Source organism: Chelonia mydas, chromosome 1, assembly GCF_015237465.2.
Source record: "Chelonia mydas isolate rCheMyd1 chromosome 1, rCheMyd1.pri.v2, whole genome shotgun sequence".
Lineage (NCBI taxonomy): Eukaryota > Metazoa > Chordata > Testudines > Cheloniidae > Chelonia > Chelonia mydas.
This window is the reverse complement of record NC_057849.1, coordinates 39,095,993-39,115,243: the sequence shown is the minus strand read 5'-3', so window position 1 is coordinate 39,115,243 and position 19,251 is coordinate 39,095,993. Positions and strand designations below refer to the sequence as shown.

Here is a 19,251-nt window from a genome sequence, read left to right as displayed (position 1 = left end):
TGGGCCAGAAGGGTACAGGAAACTGCACTGCCTTAAGCATGCTCAAGACACTTGCAGCTGTTCATTATTCAAAGACTATGATCCAATCTCAGTCTTCAGGGGTTCAGCTGGTCGCATATTGGCCATGTGTATTCTGTTGTCTCCCCACCCCACACACACACCTTCCTCTGAAGCATCAGAGATTGGTCACAGATGGAGGGGACACTGGACTGAGTGGACCAGTGCTCTGATGTGTTACAGAGAATCATCTGTCTTAGATACCTGGCTGGTGTGTCATGCTCAGGGTCATATTGATTGCCAGATTTGGCATCAGGAACGAATTTCCCCCCAGATCAGAGTGGCAGGGACTGTGTGGGTTTTATTCCTTCCTCTGAAGTTTTGGGCATGGATTGCCTGCAGGATCATCTGGAAATATCTCACTTAATCAATTCCCTGCCCCTGTAGGGGCCTCAGGTACTGGTGACACTTTGCCATCTTCTGTTTCTCTGCTTGTGGCACACAATAGCTTAGACTCCCAAGGATTAAAATGTTCTAGTCAGTTCAAGTTATTAGCCTCAATATAGGGATACTGGGTGAAATTTAAGTGACCTGTGAAATACAGGGGCTCAGCCAAGATGATCCAAGATCCCTTCTGGCCTTAAACTCTATGAAACCACCACTCAGTTCCTTCACTAACACAGCTATATAGGTAAAGGACTCCAAATCAGTGGGGAAGGAAGACAAGTTGTGTAATCTGTGTGGACAAAAGCATCTTGAAAAGACTCCAGTTACTATAAGGTAAACAGCCTATCTTTGAGCGTTTGTTCACGACAAATCCCACTGCAGGGTGACTGACTAGCAGTTACACCAAGGAGGTGGATGAAGGGATCCTATCTAAATAACTAGAAAAGCCGAAAGGTAGGACTCTGAATTAGTAATCATATCCCCATAGCATGAAACATGGTAACTTCCTGTGAGATGGATGGATTACCACAGTGGGGTACGCGTACCCCTGGGGGTATGCAGAGGTCTTCTAGGGAGTACATCAACTCATCTGGATATTTGCCTAATTTTACAACAGTCTTCATAAAAAGCACTAGTGAAGTCATTACAAACTAAAATTTCATACAAAATGAGAAGTAAGCAATTTTTCAACAATAACGTGTTGTGACACTTTCGGTATTTTTAATTCTGATTTTGTAAGCAAGCATTTTTAAGTGAGGTGAAACTTGGGGTATGCAAAACAGAATTAGACTCCTGAAAGGGGTACAGTAGTCTGGAAAGGGTTGAGAACCACTGGATTACCACATGGAGCTAGAGAGTCCTACAAGTCAAGGAGTTGAAAGCCAGTTCATGGACATTAGGAAAGAATTACTGACAAAAGATTACCATCTGAAATTAGAAACAATAGACTAATTTGTTGTGAGATCTTGGAGAGGGACAGGAAAAGGAGATGCAGAGTTGGTACAGGCTGGAATGGAATGGAATTGAATGTCCTTTCCAGATAACTTCTAAGACTTGTTGGTTGGTAGTAACTGCAGCTCATACATTCACAAAAAAATTTAACAAAGGTAATTGCCAAAAGGGAGAAAAAAGGGTTGATGTCTCAACAAACTGGTCCGTGACTCTTGATCACTACATCAAAATCTGCAACCTTAACCCAAAGAAGAGTGTGCAGTGACAGTAGATTAAGGTCTTTTCTTTGGAAAGAAGGTCTCTTTTTGTAAAACAAGTCCTTTGACAGTATCTCTACATAGCTGCAAGGAGGTCTCGGTCCTCAGGAAGGATAGAGGTTTAGAACTGTTTTCCTCCTCTGCAGGAAGTAGAGACGAAGAGACCAAAGGGTTACTTGAGTCCTTTGAAGAATGAAGCACCTAGTCGGTCTTTGAGTTGAAAGGCTCACGAGACTCAAAAGGAAGGTTGCTGACTGTGCCTGTGCCAGGATTCCTGACAACTACAGCCATGATGATCTGTGCACAGTTATTACGGTAGGCACAGACCTAGCTACAGTGTCAGAAGCCTCCAAAAACGCCTTCAATGCAGTCTTTGCCACCAACTGGCCTTTCAGGGCTACCGCTTTGAACTTATCCCGATGTCCTGAGGAAGCTTTTTACCCAGCTGGGAGATTCTTGTCCCAACAAAGGAAGTCATACTTAGCCAGAAGAGCCCAATAATTGGCCTTCTGAATCCAAAGAATATACCTTCTCCCTAGAAAGTCCATCTTTTGGGGCCTTTATCCCTAAGTTTTAACATACCCACTGCTTGGATTTTCATGAGCAACCTCTACAACTAAAGACCAGAGGCAGGGTATACATAAAAGAATAGTCAAACCCACTGCGGGGGAACCTGAAATTTGCAATCTGCTCTTTTAGATATGGCTGAAATATATGCATGGTTCTGCCACAAATCTTTAGCCAGCTGAAAGATATACTCATTTGGCAAAGCCAAGCACTCTTGGGAGCATGGATGCAGAACATACATAAATTGAGACTTTCCATGAACGACTTCAAGGGATATGTCTAAGGCCTTAAAGGAATGTCAACCCAGGTTCTGAAAGGCCTTCGGATAGACTGTGGAAGGAGCTAATGTCATCTACACATGAAGATGAACCAGCCAGACAAATGGGCTGGTCCTCATATTCCCCGACAAGATCTTCCTCATTATGAGCCTCTTATATGAATTCCTGGAGAAACTCCTGGTTAGACGGAGTGTTGTGTTGTCTTAAATCATTCTTAAGGAGGTGCTACATTCCTAGACCTGGATTTAGACAAATACAGAGTAGGAAAATGCTGAGGATTCAGTGCTGACCAATAAGGTCAGGACTGCACCCTGTATGAAACAGGCATATGACGTTACAGTGGTGGATAGTAAAGTGACTAAGACCTCTCAGAAGTATGGGATCTATGATGAGAAAGGCTCCTTAGGTCTCTTTCAGGAACCAGTCTAGAAAAAAAACAAGGAGAAAATCTAGAACAAAGAGCTTCTATTGTCATGAGATGGAGATGCAGATGAATAGAACTCCTCCAAAAGTGATACAGCTCTTTGAGTTGTTACAACAGATTGAGGAGATCCAGACTGAGAGAAAAAGATATTGGTACTGCAGGTGATGGTCACAGGGAGATTTATATAATTAGTAGCTTCCAGTACTGGAACCAAAGTAACTTGGATTACGTAAATATTGGAGAAATAGCTGAGATGAGACTCTGGTTCCAGGATGATTACTATGTCTGCAGAAAATGAGAGGGTTACTCATCCTGTGCAGTAACTGAGTTCTTGAGATGTGTCCCCCTATGGGTGCTCTACTTGTAGGTGTGTCAGTGCCCCCTGCACCTGGTATCGGAGATCTTCATCAGCAGTACCCGCTGGACCGCACATGCGCGCCTCCCTCATCTCACACTGTGCGCAGGATTTATATATATAGCACTGTGCATTTCAACCACCCCCAATTCCTTCTCTGCCGCAGAGTGTATGTTTTGTTTGGCTCTGAGCAGAGGGGAAGAGGGCGGGTAGACAGCACCCATAATGACATCTCCAGAAACCTCAGTTTACTGCACAGGGTGAGTGATCCTCTCTTCTTCTTCAAGTGATGTCCCTATGGGTGCTTGTAGAAGGTGTGCTGCTGCAACACACGTATCAGCCCCTGCCATGCCAGCCGCAATCAAGGGGGATAGATTGGGGCTGGTTGAAAAGCCTTATGTCTGCCTGGCAATTGGCAGCACCTGCCAGCCTGATAGGCCAGGAGCTACAAAGGCTGGGAAGGAGCCAGAAGGAGGGGGGCAGCCAGAGAGTGAGAGAGAAATGAAGGGGGGGAGGGTAGCTCCCTGTTATGGACACCCAGCCAGCCAGCCAAAAAAATCCCCCTTAGTAGCTCTTCTCTCCTTGCTTTACCTGTAAAGTGTTAAAAAGTATCACTGCAAATGCATAGGTAAAAGGAAGCGAGCGGCATCTGGCCAAAAGAGCCAACAGGAAGGCTAGAACTTTTTAAAAATTGAAACAAGACTCCCCTTTTGTCTGTCTGTTGTTCTCGGGGAGAGGCAGACAGGGCTGCAACTATGCTGTAAGAAGCTTTGGGCCAGGTATGAAGAAATTATCTGAATCATACCTAGAAACTACTAATTTGAACCCCCAGATATGTAAGATAGATCAGGGAAATGTCTAGGAAGACGTGATTAGGTTTCTCTCTTTTTATTTCTTTATGGCTTGTGGTTTCCTCTGTGCTAACCCCAAATGCTTTTGTTTTGCTTGTAACCTTTAAGCTGGACCTCAAGAAATTTATTCTTGATGATTAATCCTTGTAAGTGTTTTCTTTTTTAAGTCTAGCAATAGCCTAAGTTTCCAGCTTTATTTCTTTCTTTTGGTTCTTTTTTAAGAACAGGATTGGGTTGTGTGTCTTAAGAGGGTTTGTGCACGTTGTTTAATTAGCTTGCTGTCAACAGCTCATTTCCTTTGTTTTTCTCTCTGAGCTCTTCCCCGGTGGGGGTGGTGGTGAAAGGGCTTGAGGATACCCCACAGGAACGAATTCCCTAGTGGGCCTTCCTGGGTTCTCAAAGGGGTTTTGCACTTGGATGCTGGCAGCATCTACCCATCCAAGGTCAGAGAAAAGCTGTAACCTTGGGAGTTTAATACAAGCCTGAAGTGGCCAGTATTAATTTTTAGAATCCTTGCGGGCCCCCACCTTCTGCACTCAAAGTGCCAGAGTGGGGAAATCAGCCTCAAGAGGAAGCCCTCAAGCTGGTTTCTGACCCAGCCTGCGGTAGGCGAGAAACCTGTAAGGACTGTATATAGTCGGACACTCGTGGTGGGAAAACGTTTATAGAATAAAAGGACACTGGTATTGGACAGAGCCGAAGTCTCCCTGGACTTATTTGGAAGGGAAATTGGGCCCAGAAGAAGAGAGGCCAGCCATACACCCCATGACAGTGCTCCACTTGTAGGTGATTAGAAAGCAGTGCCCCTAACTGGAAGCCTGGGACTTCGAAGAGACATTTACTGTTATTGATAGAACAGTATGTCCTAAGACAGCGTCTGCTGTGGTGTTGTGTGTAATAACATAGTGACGGGCAAAAGTGTCGATGCCCATGTAGCCACTTTGCAAATTTCAGCAATGTGGACATTACTGAGAAAGGCTATCGAGGTAGAAAAGGAGCATGTGGAATGTGCTCTGATTGAGACCGTCTATCATGGAGTTCGTAAGATAATGTATATACTGGGAGATTCACTTTGAAAGGAATTTTTTAGTTATGGCAATACCTCTGGATTTTTTTTTTGGTGGAGATGATAAAGTGTGGTGAATTTCCTGAAAGGTTAGTCCTGTCCAAATGAAAGGCTAATGCTCGTCTAACGTGTGTAGAGCTGCCTCCTGTTGGTTACTGTCAGGCTTCAGGAAGAAGCGAGGAAGGTGTATTGGTTGGTTGAGATGGAAAGATGTTAGGACCTTAGGTAGAAACCTTGGATGTGGGTGTAATGTAACTTTGCCCTTATAAAATGGTGGATATGCCATAAGGGCCGTGATTTCGCCAACTTATTGGGTAGAAGTGGTGGTGACACAAGGAAGACCGTTTTCATTAATAGATATACTTAAGAACAGGTTGCCATTGGTCTAAATGGGGTCTAGTCAGAGAACATTGTATAAGGATGAAGGGCTCAGGCAGGGGTCAAGTCTTGTATGAGCATAAAGATTTTGAAGACCCTTCCAAAAATGTTTCATGAGCGCAAGTGCAAAGACAGAATGAACGTCTATAGGCCAGTGAAAAGTACTGATTGCCTCCAAGTGTACCCAAATGCAGCTGTGAATAATCCAGACTGTTTTAGGTGTAGCATATAGTCTAGGATAAGTGGGAGCAGAACATGTGCTGCATCAACTTGGTGGTAGGTGTACCAGCAGTGAAATCTAGTCTATTTGTTCACTTAAGTGCATCTGGTCATGTCATGTCTGCTATTCAAAAGGAGCCAGGCTTTGAGGTGAATCATCTGCAGACTGAGATGGAGAATGAGTCCTGTGAAAGCAGCCGGGGTGTTAGATGGAGAGAGATCAGCCGGCATACCATCAGGTAGAGGAGGTAAGTATACCAGACTTGTCTCGGCCATGTTGGAGCTATTAGTATGGCATGAGATCAGTCCTCTTGTATCTTGCAAAGTACTCTGAATAAGAGGAGAAAAGGAGAGAAGGCATAAAGGAATGGTGCATCCCATGTTGAGGAACACATCTCCCAGCAATCCACGTCCCAGTCCCACTCTAGAACAGAACTGACGGCAACAGGCATCGAGCGGCAAAGAGCTCTATGGTGGGGCGGCCCCAGTGGTTGAAGATGGGCTGAAGTGCTCGCATATCCAGTTCCCACATATGATCGTGAGAGAACCTCCTGCTCAATGTGTCCGTGGTGGTGTTCTGGTGTCCAGGAAAATATGCTGCTGAAATGGAGATGTTGTTCTGGATACACCAGTTCCACGGTTTGAGTGCTTCTGAGCATAAAAAGAGTGGGACCTTGCTCCGCCCTGCCTGTTGATGTAATACATGCAAGCGAGATTGTCTGTCATCACTTTCATGGTATGATGTTTGAGTAGAGGTAGGAAATGTTGACAGGCTTTGCAGACCGCTTGTAGTTCTAGGAAATTGATGTGTAGGGTAGATTCTGTTAACTACCATCTGCCCTGCACTGGGAGATTGTGGAGATGCACTCTCCAACCGATTAGGGAGGCATCGGTTGCTAGAATCATCGTCGGTTTTGGCAGGAGGAAAGGGACTCCGACACAAACGTTGTTGTGTAGCGTCCACCACAGTAGTGAGTCCTTGATGTGCATCGGCATGATTAAGCATTTGTGGAGAAGATATACTGTATGGAGCTACACCTGAAGACACTGCATGTGTAGTCTTGCGTGTCTGACTACAAACATGGCTGCTGCCATGTGGCCTAGAAGTTGGAGGCACATTCTGGCAAAGGTCTGGGGCAAACCCGTGAATTGAATACCAGATCTCTTACAACCTGAGAATCTGTGAGGTGGTAGGAAGGCTCTGGCTTGTATGGCACCGTGCGCCAATGAATTCCAGTCATTGTACTAGTGTTGTTAAAGTGGACTTTTCTAGGTTCACGAGGAGGCCTACCTTCATGAACAAGTACATTACGTGGACAGTTTGGAGAGAGTCAGTTTCGGATGAGGCCTTGAGGAAACAGTCATCCAAACATGGAAAGATGACCCCCCCCCCCCCACCCCGTGTCCGTAGGTAGGCAGCAACTATCGCAAGGACTTTGGAGAACACCCAAGGTACTGTGGACAGTCCGAAAGGCAGCACCTTGAACTGGCAGCGGTATTTGCCCAGGATGAATCGGAGAAATCTGTGAGCAGGGTGTATTGTAATATGAAAGTATTCATCTTAGAGGTCGAGGGCCGAGAACTAGTCCCCCGTTCAAGTGCTGGGATAATAGTGGAAATAACTCTCTTGAATCATTGCAGTTTGACTAATTTATTTATACTGTGAAAGTCCAGGATGGGATGCCAGCTTCCGGATTTCTTCTGGATCAGGAAACAGTAGGAGTAGAAACCTTGTCCCACATGCTAGGAAGGGACTGGTTCTATAGTTCCTACTTGCAGAAGATTTATTTCTCCTTATAGAATGGAATCATGAGAGGGGTCCCAGAAGAGGGACAGGTAGACGGATGGTGGGGCAGGATAGATAGGAAAGGGATGGAGTATCCTTCATTGATTATCTCTAGGAACCACTTGGCTGAGGTGATGAGTCTCCAAGATGGGAAAAACGGAGCTAAATCAGTCGCAAACTGTTGGGATGTTGAAAATGGTGGGAATGACTGAAAGAGGTGAATGAGTCTCAGGGCCTCAACCACACCTCCACAATTGCTGCTTCGTGGAGTGCTTCAGAACAGCCCTTTGAGGAGTGTGCTGTCTACGTTTGGTAGGAGGAGGTCTCTTCAGCGCTGGGTGTCCTAGTGCCGATGAGGAGTATACTCCTGCATTCAGCATCACGGGAGGAGTTGGTACTTTCCAGAGCACCTCTTCAGTACTGTCATGTAAATTCCAAGAGATTGGAATGTAGCTCAAGAGTCCTTAAGGGAGTGCAGAGAATCGTCCGTATGCTTAGAGAATAGGTTTAAAAGGTAAGTCCTCTACTGTGGTTTGTACCTCCTTAGGAAAGCCCAAGGGGTGGAACCAAGATGCACACCTCATAACTACAGCAGTCGTGATGGATTGGGCAGCGGTGTCTGCGAAGTCTAATGAGGCTTGTAGGGTTGTATGAGCTAGGAGATGCCCTTTCAAGGATTAGAATTGCTCTTTCTTGGCCTCTAGTAGGTCCTGGCAGAGTTCCTCCAATTTGGAGTAGTTATAGGTAGCCATAAGGGCTTCATAGATTGAGATTCTAAATTGGAGCATGGCTGACAAATATGCTTTGCGTCCAAAAAAGTCTAGGTATTTCCAATCTCTGTCTAGATGGCTAGAATGAGACTGGAATTGACAGCCCCTCTTGTACCGCAGCGACTACTGAAGAATTCAGGGGTGGGATGCAAGAATAGAAATTCCACATCCTTCGCCGGAACATAAACATTTGCAGGTCAGAGGGATGGACGCAGGGGTCTGCCACAGCAACTTCGTGGGGTCGAAAAGAGCCTTGTTGATTGATAGAATGATCATGGAGGAAGAGGATGTGTGGAAGATATCCAGTAGTTTATGCTGCTGGTCCCTGACTGCCTCCAAAGGGATCTGTAGGGAGTCTGCAATCCTGAAGAACAAATCTTGAAAATGCCTGAAGTCATCAGCAGATGTAGGGGGTGGAGGCATGACAGCCTCGTCAAGTGAGGAGAAGGAAAAATAATGTTGGTGGAGCCTCCTCCTTCTGTTCCTCCTCTTGTTCTTCCTCTTCAGATGGTACCGGCAGGAGTTTGACTTCCGGAGGGCAAGAGACCAATGGAGAAGGGAGAGGTGTAGGTTTCCGGCTTTGCTCTCTGGGAGGGTTCCCGAACTGTGCCCTGTACATGGTCCAAGGGTCCCAATATGGTCAGTTTGGAGGGAGTGGTACACAGGGCTGCATCCACGGTGGTCCCTGCCAAGATTGGGGACCAAAGGTAGACTGTGGATAGTGAGGATGAGCAGATGTAATTTGTCTAGTAGACAAGGGAGTGATGGAGCCTTCGTCTTCCTCCTCGTCGCTGGGGAAGGGAGGTGACATCCTTGACAGAGAGAGGAAGGAGTGTCGTGAGTCTGAAGAGGAGGGAGGTCATATCGAAGGAATGGAGACTCAGGAGTGTCAGATGCCAGCAGGTCTTTAGAGTATCTAAAGTCTCATGGGGGGGATGTGTGGGAAGAAAGCATCAACAGTGCCGGTGTAAGACATGGTGCAAAAAGGAAGGGTGTATGCCCCGAGGTGTTGGTAGATGGTGCCAGAGACTTGGTCGGTGCCGATGGCTTGGCCAGTGCAGAGGTTTCATCGGTGTGGGAAAGGGTTCCGGTGCTGTAGCTCAAGTCAGCCTGTCTCATTCCCTAGAGCTGGGAAACGGTTCTCAGGGCCGTAGGTCTGCCCGGTTAGGATCTTTAGACCATTTCTTTGCGTCGATATCGGAGGTACTCGGACAGGCCAGAGAGCTGTGTCCCCTGCCAGATGAGGTTGAGGCAACAGACCTTGACAGTGTTCTGGGGATGACTTTCTCTTCACGCGACGTGGGGAGTGAGGATTGGCACACAACCTGGCAGAGCATGGGGGCCTCTCCAGAGGAGTCTGGGCCTGGATCCAATGCTGGTCACAGCAATTTCTTCATGAGGAGAAGTTTTAATCTGATGTCCCGGTCCTTTCTGGTTCTGGGTTTCAGGCTGAGGTAGCGGGAACACTTTTGCAGGTGGCTGTTCGTTACTGGGAAGGCAACAACCCCACAACAAATGCACCTCTTAAACTCAGGGGATCCAGGCATAAGGGTGATTGGAAAAAGGCTTCCTGGGCAGGAAGGGACGGGGGGAGGGGAACAAAAACCTAAACTATGAGAAAATGTAGCAGTAAAGTTCAACAAAAACAGTTTTTCCTTTTGTTTAGGAGAAGAAAATACTAACTACATTACACTAATAAGGAAGGCACTAACTACTGATGGAAAAGGAAAAACGTGCTCTGCTGCAGATTCCGTCCCAGATCAAAGGTGGTAGAGAAGGAACTGGGGGCACTCAGACCCCCCTGCGCTATATATCTGTCCCACACTCAGTGCGAGAGGAGGGAGGTGTGCATGTGCGGTCCAACAGGCACTGCTGATGAAGATCTCTGATCCCAGGTGCATGCGGCACTAACACATCTACAAGTGGAGCACCCATAGGGACATCACTGGAAGTAGTAGTAAAGGCAACCTGCTTTGAGGGAGGAATTGGTACCAAGCTCAACAGTATCGATGTGGTCATCTCAATAGATGGGGTCTTATTAGGATACAGTACTACAGATTCTTTGGCAGATAGGACTGATGTCATTCGCATTAAAGTAGCAGCTTTGGTCACCAAGGATGCAGTACTGAAGCAGAAGAACAAGTTTCCACAGCTCCTGAAGACACATGGTGCAGATCAGAATTGGAAGGAAGGAGCAAGCTTGAAGACAGAGTGACGAGTTTTAGACTTCTAGGACAAATATCAGGGATGGTGACCATCAGCATCATCAGAAAAAATCTCTGCTTCTTCCTACCTTGGGCAGCAGGAGTCAATGACTGACCAGATACAGACAGAAGAGAAGGCTCAGCATGTTTTTCAGAAGCATGAGGTCTATTAGAGCCAGAAGTCCTGGTAGCTCCCAGAGCAGTATGTCTGGCAGTCAGAGCTCTCGTAGAAATCAGCTCTAAGGCAACAGATTGCTTTCAAAGAGGGACTTCAGACTCTGAACACTCCTGACTTTTCCAACAGAAACATTTTTAAACAGGCATCATGAGCCTTCTGTGTGTGCTTAGAAAAAGAATTTGCAAATCTAATGTTGCCCAAAATATACAATTCCCCTAAACAAAAAGGGGGGACATAGTATGTCTATCACTTGCCGCATAAGTAATTTATAAGCAAGCAGATTTTTAAAGCCTAGAGACAGAGTTTCTGCTAGGAGACTTGCACCTCAGTATAAAGAGAAGTCAGATAAACACATTTTGGGGTTTTTATTTTGCCAACAGCCACTAAAAAGTCTAACTACAAGAACAACAAGTAGTAAACTATCCTAAAACTACAGGGAAACAGATGGATCCTCTGCATTTCTGTCTCGCTATCAGGGATGGTAATAAGAAATTGAGAGGCAAGTGAGGATGCTCTGCACTTTATGCCTTGGGTTGGCAGGGAGGGTGTATGCGCAGCCTCAGACACTGCAAGCTAAGAGATTCCAGGCTCACACACGAGTGCACATGCCTCCAGTGGAATCCCTGTGGGCAAATGCTTGAAGAAGAGCACCCACAGGCTCAGCACCCACAAGAGTGAGGAGGACAAACAATTCTGCATTCATTTCACTTAGGATGTCAAGTGGAGTTTATCATCAGTCCTCAAACTAAGTGGTGCAAACTTTCCAATGAAAGCAAACACAAAATTTCTATTATAACACTTTATGACATTCTCACTGTTGATCTGAATACTAGCTTGTTCATACAGTGTTGTGAGCAGTCTCTTAGAATTAGCAGATTAAACTGAAATGCTTTGGCAATTTGTTTATACTAACCATAAACAAATCAATCCACAGCTTGCCCTGCACTTTCAACATAAAATAGGTTTGTAAAGCTAGAATCAGTTTTTCCATGTGCTGTTAAAATTGACAACTGAAATGCGTATAGTCAAAAGATTTTTAATGGGAGCTGAGGGAGGGAAAAGGAGCTTGTATTTTAACCCCTCTCAACCAGAATACAGAGAATTTATAAGATGTTTTATCTTACAAGTTGTACTAATGATTCAAATCTGTGTGTGCAATATTTAATTACTTTTGGAGAAAGGAGATCATACAGATCACAGTCTTCATCTCTTTCATTTTGACCAAGATGATTTTCTTGCAACTCTAAAAGGCAAGCATACCAAACTGAGAGTTAACACAATCACCAATCACAGTTAATTGTAAACTAGATGGCCACAGAGTAGCAAGGGTATTGTGCTAGCAGTGCAGCACAATTGGATGTACCTCAGGGGTGACATTCTGGTTCCGAAATAAGGGGAGTTTTGCCACTGACTTCAATAGTGTCAAAATTTCAACCTAGATGTTTTGAAGCTAGGAAGAGGAGGCCAGGCAAAACTAAGAAAATTTTCTAGACTCTAGAGAAGTCTTTTCAAATATACTCTCTTGTCTAATAATCATAGCAGAATCTAAGCCAACTGCACAGTAAGTCACCCGACACTGGTGCTATACTGAGGGACAGGATTAGGGGGAAACTGGCACCAAAAATTTAAAAATTCTGTACACGATATTTGAAATTTTGATATTTTGTCAAAACACCACAATATAATCATACCAGTTTCAATTATTTTGGTAATTCATTTCAAAATATCTGTCAGCAAGTATGTCCATAACAATACAGACCAAAAAAAAAGATTCTAGTAATTTTTTTTGATAAATATATTCTTTATTAGACATATTAATACAGAACTTTGAGCAATTCATTTAAATTACAATACAGAACTTTATTTCCTGACCTGTCATAAGCAGTGCAAAGGCTTAGGAGCAGTGGGGGTAACGGAGGAGCTGAGGGAGAGGAAAGGAGCCTAGGAGTGAACTTGGAGGGTGTTGGGTGTGGGTGGGAGGTGGATTTTTTTTTGGAGGGGTGGAATTCTTAGGGAGTTGGGAAGCCTCCCCTATCCAGACCTTGGCTAACTCCATGCCTCTCCCATTCAGTCAGGCACATCTGTCCCTGTCCCCACAGCCCTCATTCCCATGTGTCCCTGCAGGGCCCCACCCCCACCCCCACCCTCAATGCTGTCACCCCACTAGGTCCTGAGCCCATGCCCCAGTCTGTCCCCCCACTACCCATTCTGAACCTGAGTCTGTGACCCCCCAACAGCCCTGGTGCCCCACTCTGTCCTAACATGGCTCTGCAGGCAGGGTGCTGTGATGAACTTCTACTCCTGGGGGAATACTGCAGCACTGGACATTGTATTTTCTATGGAGGGAAAAAAATTCTCTCTGCCCCAGAAATGCTGCCGTTCCACCTTTTGTCCACCAGAGGCGGCTGTGGTGTCAGAATTGGTGCCACAGCAGCCTCTGGTGGGCAAAAGGCAGAACTGCAGCTCTTCTGGGGCAGAGTGTATTTTATGCGGGAAAATACAAAATTATATGGGACAGAGGAATTCTGCGCCTCCACAGATGCGCAGAATTCCCCCAAGAGTACAGGATGGAGAGAACAAAAGGAGTGTAGGAGTACAAAATAACCCACACTCAAAGTGCATGGAAATACTACAGAAGAAAATTAATTCTTGCATAATCTAACAGTATTCCTTCCACAAATTATATTATGTATTTAGCAACAACTCAAAGGCCATTCAGAAAAAAATACATTAGGAAAAGTGCCCAAATTGATGAGTTTATTTTAAAAGCATGACTGCTTAAAAAAAATCCATACATACATTTCAGTAGCGACAAGAAATATGCTAAGAATTTCAATAATGGTGAATGGCCTAAGTGGTCTCTATAGTTCATCTACTACTTCTCTAGTAGCTAACAGCTGATTGAACATGTCAGCAAACTGTTTACACATAGCATACTATAGAGATGGGCAAAACACGGCCTACGGGACCATCCTGCCCAGCCCTTGAACTCCCAGCCAGGGAGACTAGCCCCAACCACTCCCCTGCAGCCTCAGCACGCCGCACCGCCAGCGCTCTGGCCCGCCGCTCCTGCTGGGCAGTGCAGCAGGCTCCAGCTGGACTGTGAGCTCCTGCTTCTTTGAGCGGCATGGTAAGGGGACGAGGGGTTTGGATAAGGGGCAGAGAGTCCCGGGGGGCAGTCAGGGGTTTGGACGGGGGTGGTGGATGAGTGGGAGGGGTCAGATAGGGGGCAGGGGCCAGGCTGTTTGGGGAGGCACAGCCTTCCTTACCCGGCCCTTCATACAGTTTCGCAACCCTGATGCGGCCCTCGGGCCAAAAAGTTTGCCCACCCTGGCATACTATGTACGAAATACTTAAACATGTATAATTATACTTCAAAATACACATTTTCCAGCTTTATTATGGAGCATTTCCCACCCACAAACCACATTTCTGATATGCTGGAAAATTTCACGGACAACTATTTTTTCATGTCTAACTTTTCCTTCTCTTATTTTTATTAAATTCATTGTTTTTCTTTTCTATTGTCTTTAAATTAGTCAAATAATTTTAAAGTCAATGTGAAAGGTCTAAATTGAGCCAACACAATTCAAAATCCTAAAATCTGGATTAAAATTTAATTAGTAAAATAGCCTATAAGTATTGTTCTGCTGTTGCAGAACAATTCAGAATGTTGCCTTTGCAGGTGCCAAGTTTTCCCAGTAGAAGAAAGAAAATAAACTGATACAAGTAGAGTAAGCCCCAGTGATAACCCCCTCTCTCCCAAGAATAGCTAGTAACTAACCATACGTACAGGACATCTAAAAAGCACCAAAAATAAAATTCAAGAGCAAAAAGTCTTACCTTCTGAACTGATGTCCTCTTTCAACATATGACATAAATAATTGTTTCCTCTGTTTGATATGGTGAGGTTGTCCTGTGAAGTCTGAAGACTTTGCCTTCAGCATAAAAATATTTTTAAAGTGTGGTGGGTTTTTGTTTTTTTTTTTAAAAAGACCTCAAACTATGCACAAATACTCCCCCTCGCCCCAGGGTTCAAAGCTCCTATATATTCTAGGATCATTTGAACTGACACATTATGACTCAAATATATACTTTAATACATTCTTTGCAGGCTATATAATGTTTCATTTTAGCCATGTTGAGTCCTGAGACTATTATTAACTAGCAATAGCTACCGGGTGAAATCTTTACCCTATTGAAATCAATGTGAGTTTTGCCATTAACCTTAATGGGGCCAGGATTTCACCTACTGTGTACCACGCAAACTGTGGTATACAATACATACATTCTTTCTTCATAGTGACAACACTCTTAATATACATTGATAATATAAATGTAATTCTTTGAAAGCCCATGGCAAACTTTAATTGGCCAAATTAAAAACCCACAAAACTGAATGCAAAGAGCAAATACTATAGAGCTTCATTTATAGCACCGTTCCTAAGAACTACGCACAATTTGTTATAGTATTAAATAGAAACACTGCACTGCAGAATTAAGAACCCCTTTCCAAGCAAATAAAGTCAGATACATCTTACGTTAGCCACTTTTGTTGTTCTTACCAGGAATCTAATGAAAAAGGTTTATAATAAAGAATTATCAAATTTTATATATATTCACTGTCATTCTCTGACTAATTAAGTTGTAAAATATACTTCAATATAAATTCAATTTAAAAAACTGGAGTAATCTCAAGATTTACATGACACGTACTTTGCAGCCTGCAGTTTTCTTGTATAAAGTTCTTCTTCCACATAGTCATCCACTGGGTAGAAACCTTGGTTTGTATTTACAGTGGTAATAGCCTTTCAAGTCAAACAATAAAATTGCTTTAACATTTATGTTGTACAGTTATGCACTCTACACTTTTTTAAAAATCCAACTTTAGCCAATACCAGATAAAATATAAACTCCTTTCGGGCCTTTCATAGCGAGCTGGCTATCAAGTTCTAACACTAACATTAACACACACACACACAGACTCAAGTATGTTGGTCTAAATGTCTTAACAATTTAATAGCTCAGGGAAGGGCACTATGCGAGTCCATGAAGGAACCAAGCATCCCTTGGCAATCGGTGGAGCCTGCAAGTGCATAGCCTATATCTTCTAACTGGCCACAGTGGCAAAAGGGAGCACGGAGCCATGAAGATCCCACTTAGTAATAAGAAAAGGAGTACTTGTGGCACCTTAGAGACTAACCAGTTTATTTGAGCATGAGCTTTCGTGAGCTACAGCTCACTTCATCGGATGCATAGCATATCGTGGAAACTGCAGAAGACATTATATACACACAGAGACCATGAAACAAAACTTCCTCCCACCCCACTCTCCTGCTGGTAACAGCTTATCTAAAGTGATCATCAAGTAGAGCCATTTCCAGCACAAATCCAGGTTTTCTCACCCCCCCCCCCCCCACACACACACATACAAACTCACTCTCCTGCTGGTAATAGCCCATCCCTCTTTGAAACCTCTCTTTATAATGCGCATGATAATCAAGGTGGGTCATTTCCAGCACTAATCCAGGTTTTCTCACCCCCCCCCCCCAAACCACACACACAAACTCACTCTCCTGCTGGCAATAGCTCATCTTACAATGTGCACAGCAATAATCCAAGTTTAACCAGAACGTCTTGGGGGGGGGGTTTGTAGGAAAAAAAACAAGGGGAGATAGGCTACCTTGCATAATGACTTAGCCACTCCCAGTCTCTATTCAAGCCCAAATTAATAGTATCTAATTTGCAAATGAATTCCAATTCAGCAGTTTCTCGCTGGAGTCTGGATTTGAAGTTTTTTTGCTTTAAGATAGCGACCCTCATGTCTGTGATTGCGTGACCAGAGAGATTGAAGTGTTCTCCGACTGGTTTATGAATGTTATAATTCTTGACATCTGATTTGTGTCCATTTATTCTTTTACGTAGAGACTGTCCAGTTTGACCAATGTACATGGCAGAGGGGCATTGCTGGCACATGATGGCATATATCACATTGGTGGATGTGCAATATGCCATCATGTGCCAGCAATGCCCCTCTGCCATGTACATTGGTCAAACTGGACAGTCTCTACGTAAAAGAATAAATGGACACAAATCAGATGTCAAGAATTATAACATTCATAAACCAGTCGGAGAACACTTCAATCTCTCTGGTCACGCAATCACAGACATGAGGGTCGCTATCTTAAAGCAAAAAAAACTTCAAATCCAGACTCCAGCGAGAACTGCTGAATTGGAATTCATTTGCAAATTAGATACTATTAATTTGGGCTTGAATAGAGACTGGGAGTGGCTAAGTCATTATGCAAGGTAGCCTATCTCCCCTTGTTTTTTTTCCTACAAAACCCCCCCCCCAAGACGTTCTGGTTAAACTTGGATTATTGCTGTGCACATTGTAAGATGAGCTATTGCCAGCAGGAGAGTGAGTTTGTGTGTGTGGTTTGGGGGGGGGGGTGAGAAAACCTGGATTAGTGCTGGAAATGACCCACCTTGATTATCATGCGCATTATAAAGAGAGGTTTCAAAGAGGGATGGGCTATTACCAGCAGGAGAGTGAGTTTGTATGTGTGTGTGGGGGGGGGGGGAGGGTGAGAAAACCTGGATTTGTGCTGGAAATGGCTCTACTTGATGATCACTTTAGATAAGCTGTTACCAGCAGGAGAGTGGGGTGGGAGGAAGTTTTGTTTCATGGTCTCTGTGTGTATATAATGTCTTCTGCAGTTTCCACGATATGCTATGCATCCGATGAAGTGAGCTGTAGCTCACGAAAGCTCATGCTCAAATAAACTGGTTAGTCTCTAAGGTGCCACAAGTACTCCTTTTCTTTTTACGAATACAGACTAACACGGCTGTTACTCTGAAACCACTTAGTAATAAGCAGCAATTCTGATCACTCCACATCTGAAGCAACTAAGTTATACCAAAGAGGGTATGGAACATCAAAACCAGAAGGCTGATCTATTCTGTCACATGATAGGAATTTTACCCGCATTTTGAGCTTTTACTGAAAGATTATGTGACATGAATGTGCACACAATAGCTAAGTATGGTACTAAAACAGATGCAGCTACACTAATTTCAGTGATAAAGCAGTGTGTTTATTTCTATGTGACTTGATCATTTTTCTGGAACACAAGGAAATTAAATGGACCACGATAGGTTAGACCAACACCTGTCAGGGATGCTCTAGATCGGGGTGGGCAAACCTTTTGGCCTGAGGACCACATCAGGGTTCTGAAAATGTATGGAGGACCAGGTAGGGAAGGCTGTGCCGCCCCAAACAGCATGGTCCCCACGCCCATCTGCCCCCCTCAGAACCCCCGACCCATCCAACCCCCCCGCTCTTTGTCCCCTGACCACCCCCTCCTGGGACCCCCCACCCCAACCCCCCTATCCCCTGACTGCTCTGACCCCATCCACCCCCCCACCCCCTGAGACTCCCATGCCTATCAACCCCCCCGCTCCCCATCCCCTGACTGCCCCCCCCAAACCTCCACCCCATCCAACCGCCCCCTGACTGCTCCCCGGGACCCGCTGCCCCTTATCCAACAACCCCTCACCCCTAACCATGCCACTCAAAGCAGCAGGACTGGCAGGCACGCCGCCCAGCCAGAGCCAGCCACGCTGCCTGGCAGGAGCTTGCAGCCCCGCCGCCCAGAGTGCTGGTGGCACGGCGAGTTCAGACTGCGGGGGAGGAGGGACAGCAGTGATGGGGCTGCGGGCAAGCCTCCCTGTCCGGATGCTCAAGGGCCAGGCAGGATGGTCTCGTTGGCCCAATGTGGCCCACGGGCCGTAGTTTGCCCACCTCTGCTCTAGATAATACTTAGTCCTGCCAGGAGTGCAGGGGACTGACTAGATGACCTCTCGAGGTCCCTTCCTGTCCTACGATTTTTTGTTTATGAAGAATTTAAAAAAAAACAAAAAACAAAAAACCCACAGGTCACTTATAATTCCCATAACAACTTTTGGCTTTAATCCCATATGGAGGTATAAGTAACAGCATACAGTAAATTTATAGTGTTATTACAAGAGAAATGAGTTACAGTTACTGGGTAAATACATTTAAATGCATAAGTCAGGAAATTCAAAAGTATCAACCATAATTTTTACATAGTACAGTACTAAAACTTATTTTCAAAAGATTATACCACAGTTGAAGAAAAAAAACTTCTCTCACTTGGAGTTTGTTATACAAGATCAGATTAAAAAAAAAAGTCCACTCCGCTGTTTCAAGTTTTGTAAAAAAACATTTCACAAACATTTCCCCCCTCCCCGCCCAAGCACACTACCATGCATTATGAACCAATTACTGCACAATTTATTCTAGTTGTTTTAGTAGTTTGAAAAAAAATTCCAATTGTTCAAGATATTTGTGTGGCTAGTTTGTTGAGGTGAAAAAATTTAAGAGTCCTAGATACACAGGTAGATAACAGAATTTTTGAGAATTATAAAGAGCCAAAAGAGTCTACTGAGTAAATACACATACAGGTTGAACCTCTCTAATCCGGCACTCCCTGGTCTGGC

General features: G+C 44.6%; 1 protein-coding gene across 6 annotated transcripts in view; it reads right to left on the bottom strand.

Annotated features, from left to right (window-relative positions):
* RNF17 (ring finger protein 17) overlaps positions 1-19,251 on the bottom strand; it is a 241,496-nt gene that overhangs the window by 180,797 nt on the left and 41,448 nt on the right. For 4 of the 6 annotated variants that reach the window (XM_043530127.1, XM_043530136.1, XM_043530132.1 and 1 more), the window contains exons 3-5: positions 15,445-15,536; positions 14,572-14,666; positions 11,898-11,971 (exon numbers count right to left, since the gene is read on the bottom strand). The exons of 1 other annotated variant lie outside the window; for it this stretch is intronic. In XM_043530127.1, the coding sequence (XP_043386062.1) occupies positions 11,898-11,971; positions 14,572-14,666; positions 15,445-15,536 (261 nt within the window). Of the gene's footprint in view, positions 1-11,897; positions 11,972-14,571; positions 14,667-15,444; positions 15,537-19,251 lie in introns of those variants that run through there. One more of the 6 variants, XM_043530150.1, reaches the window with a different exon arrangement.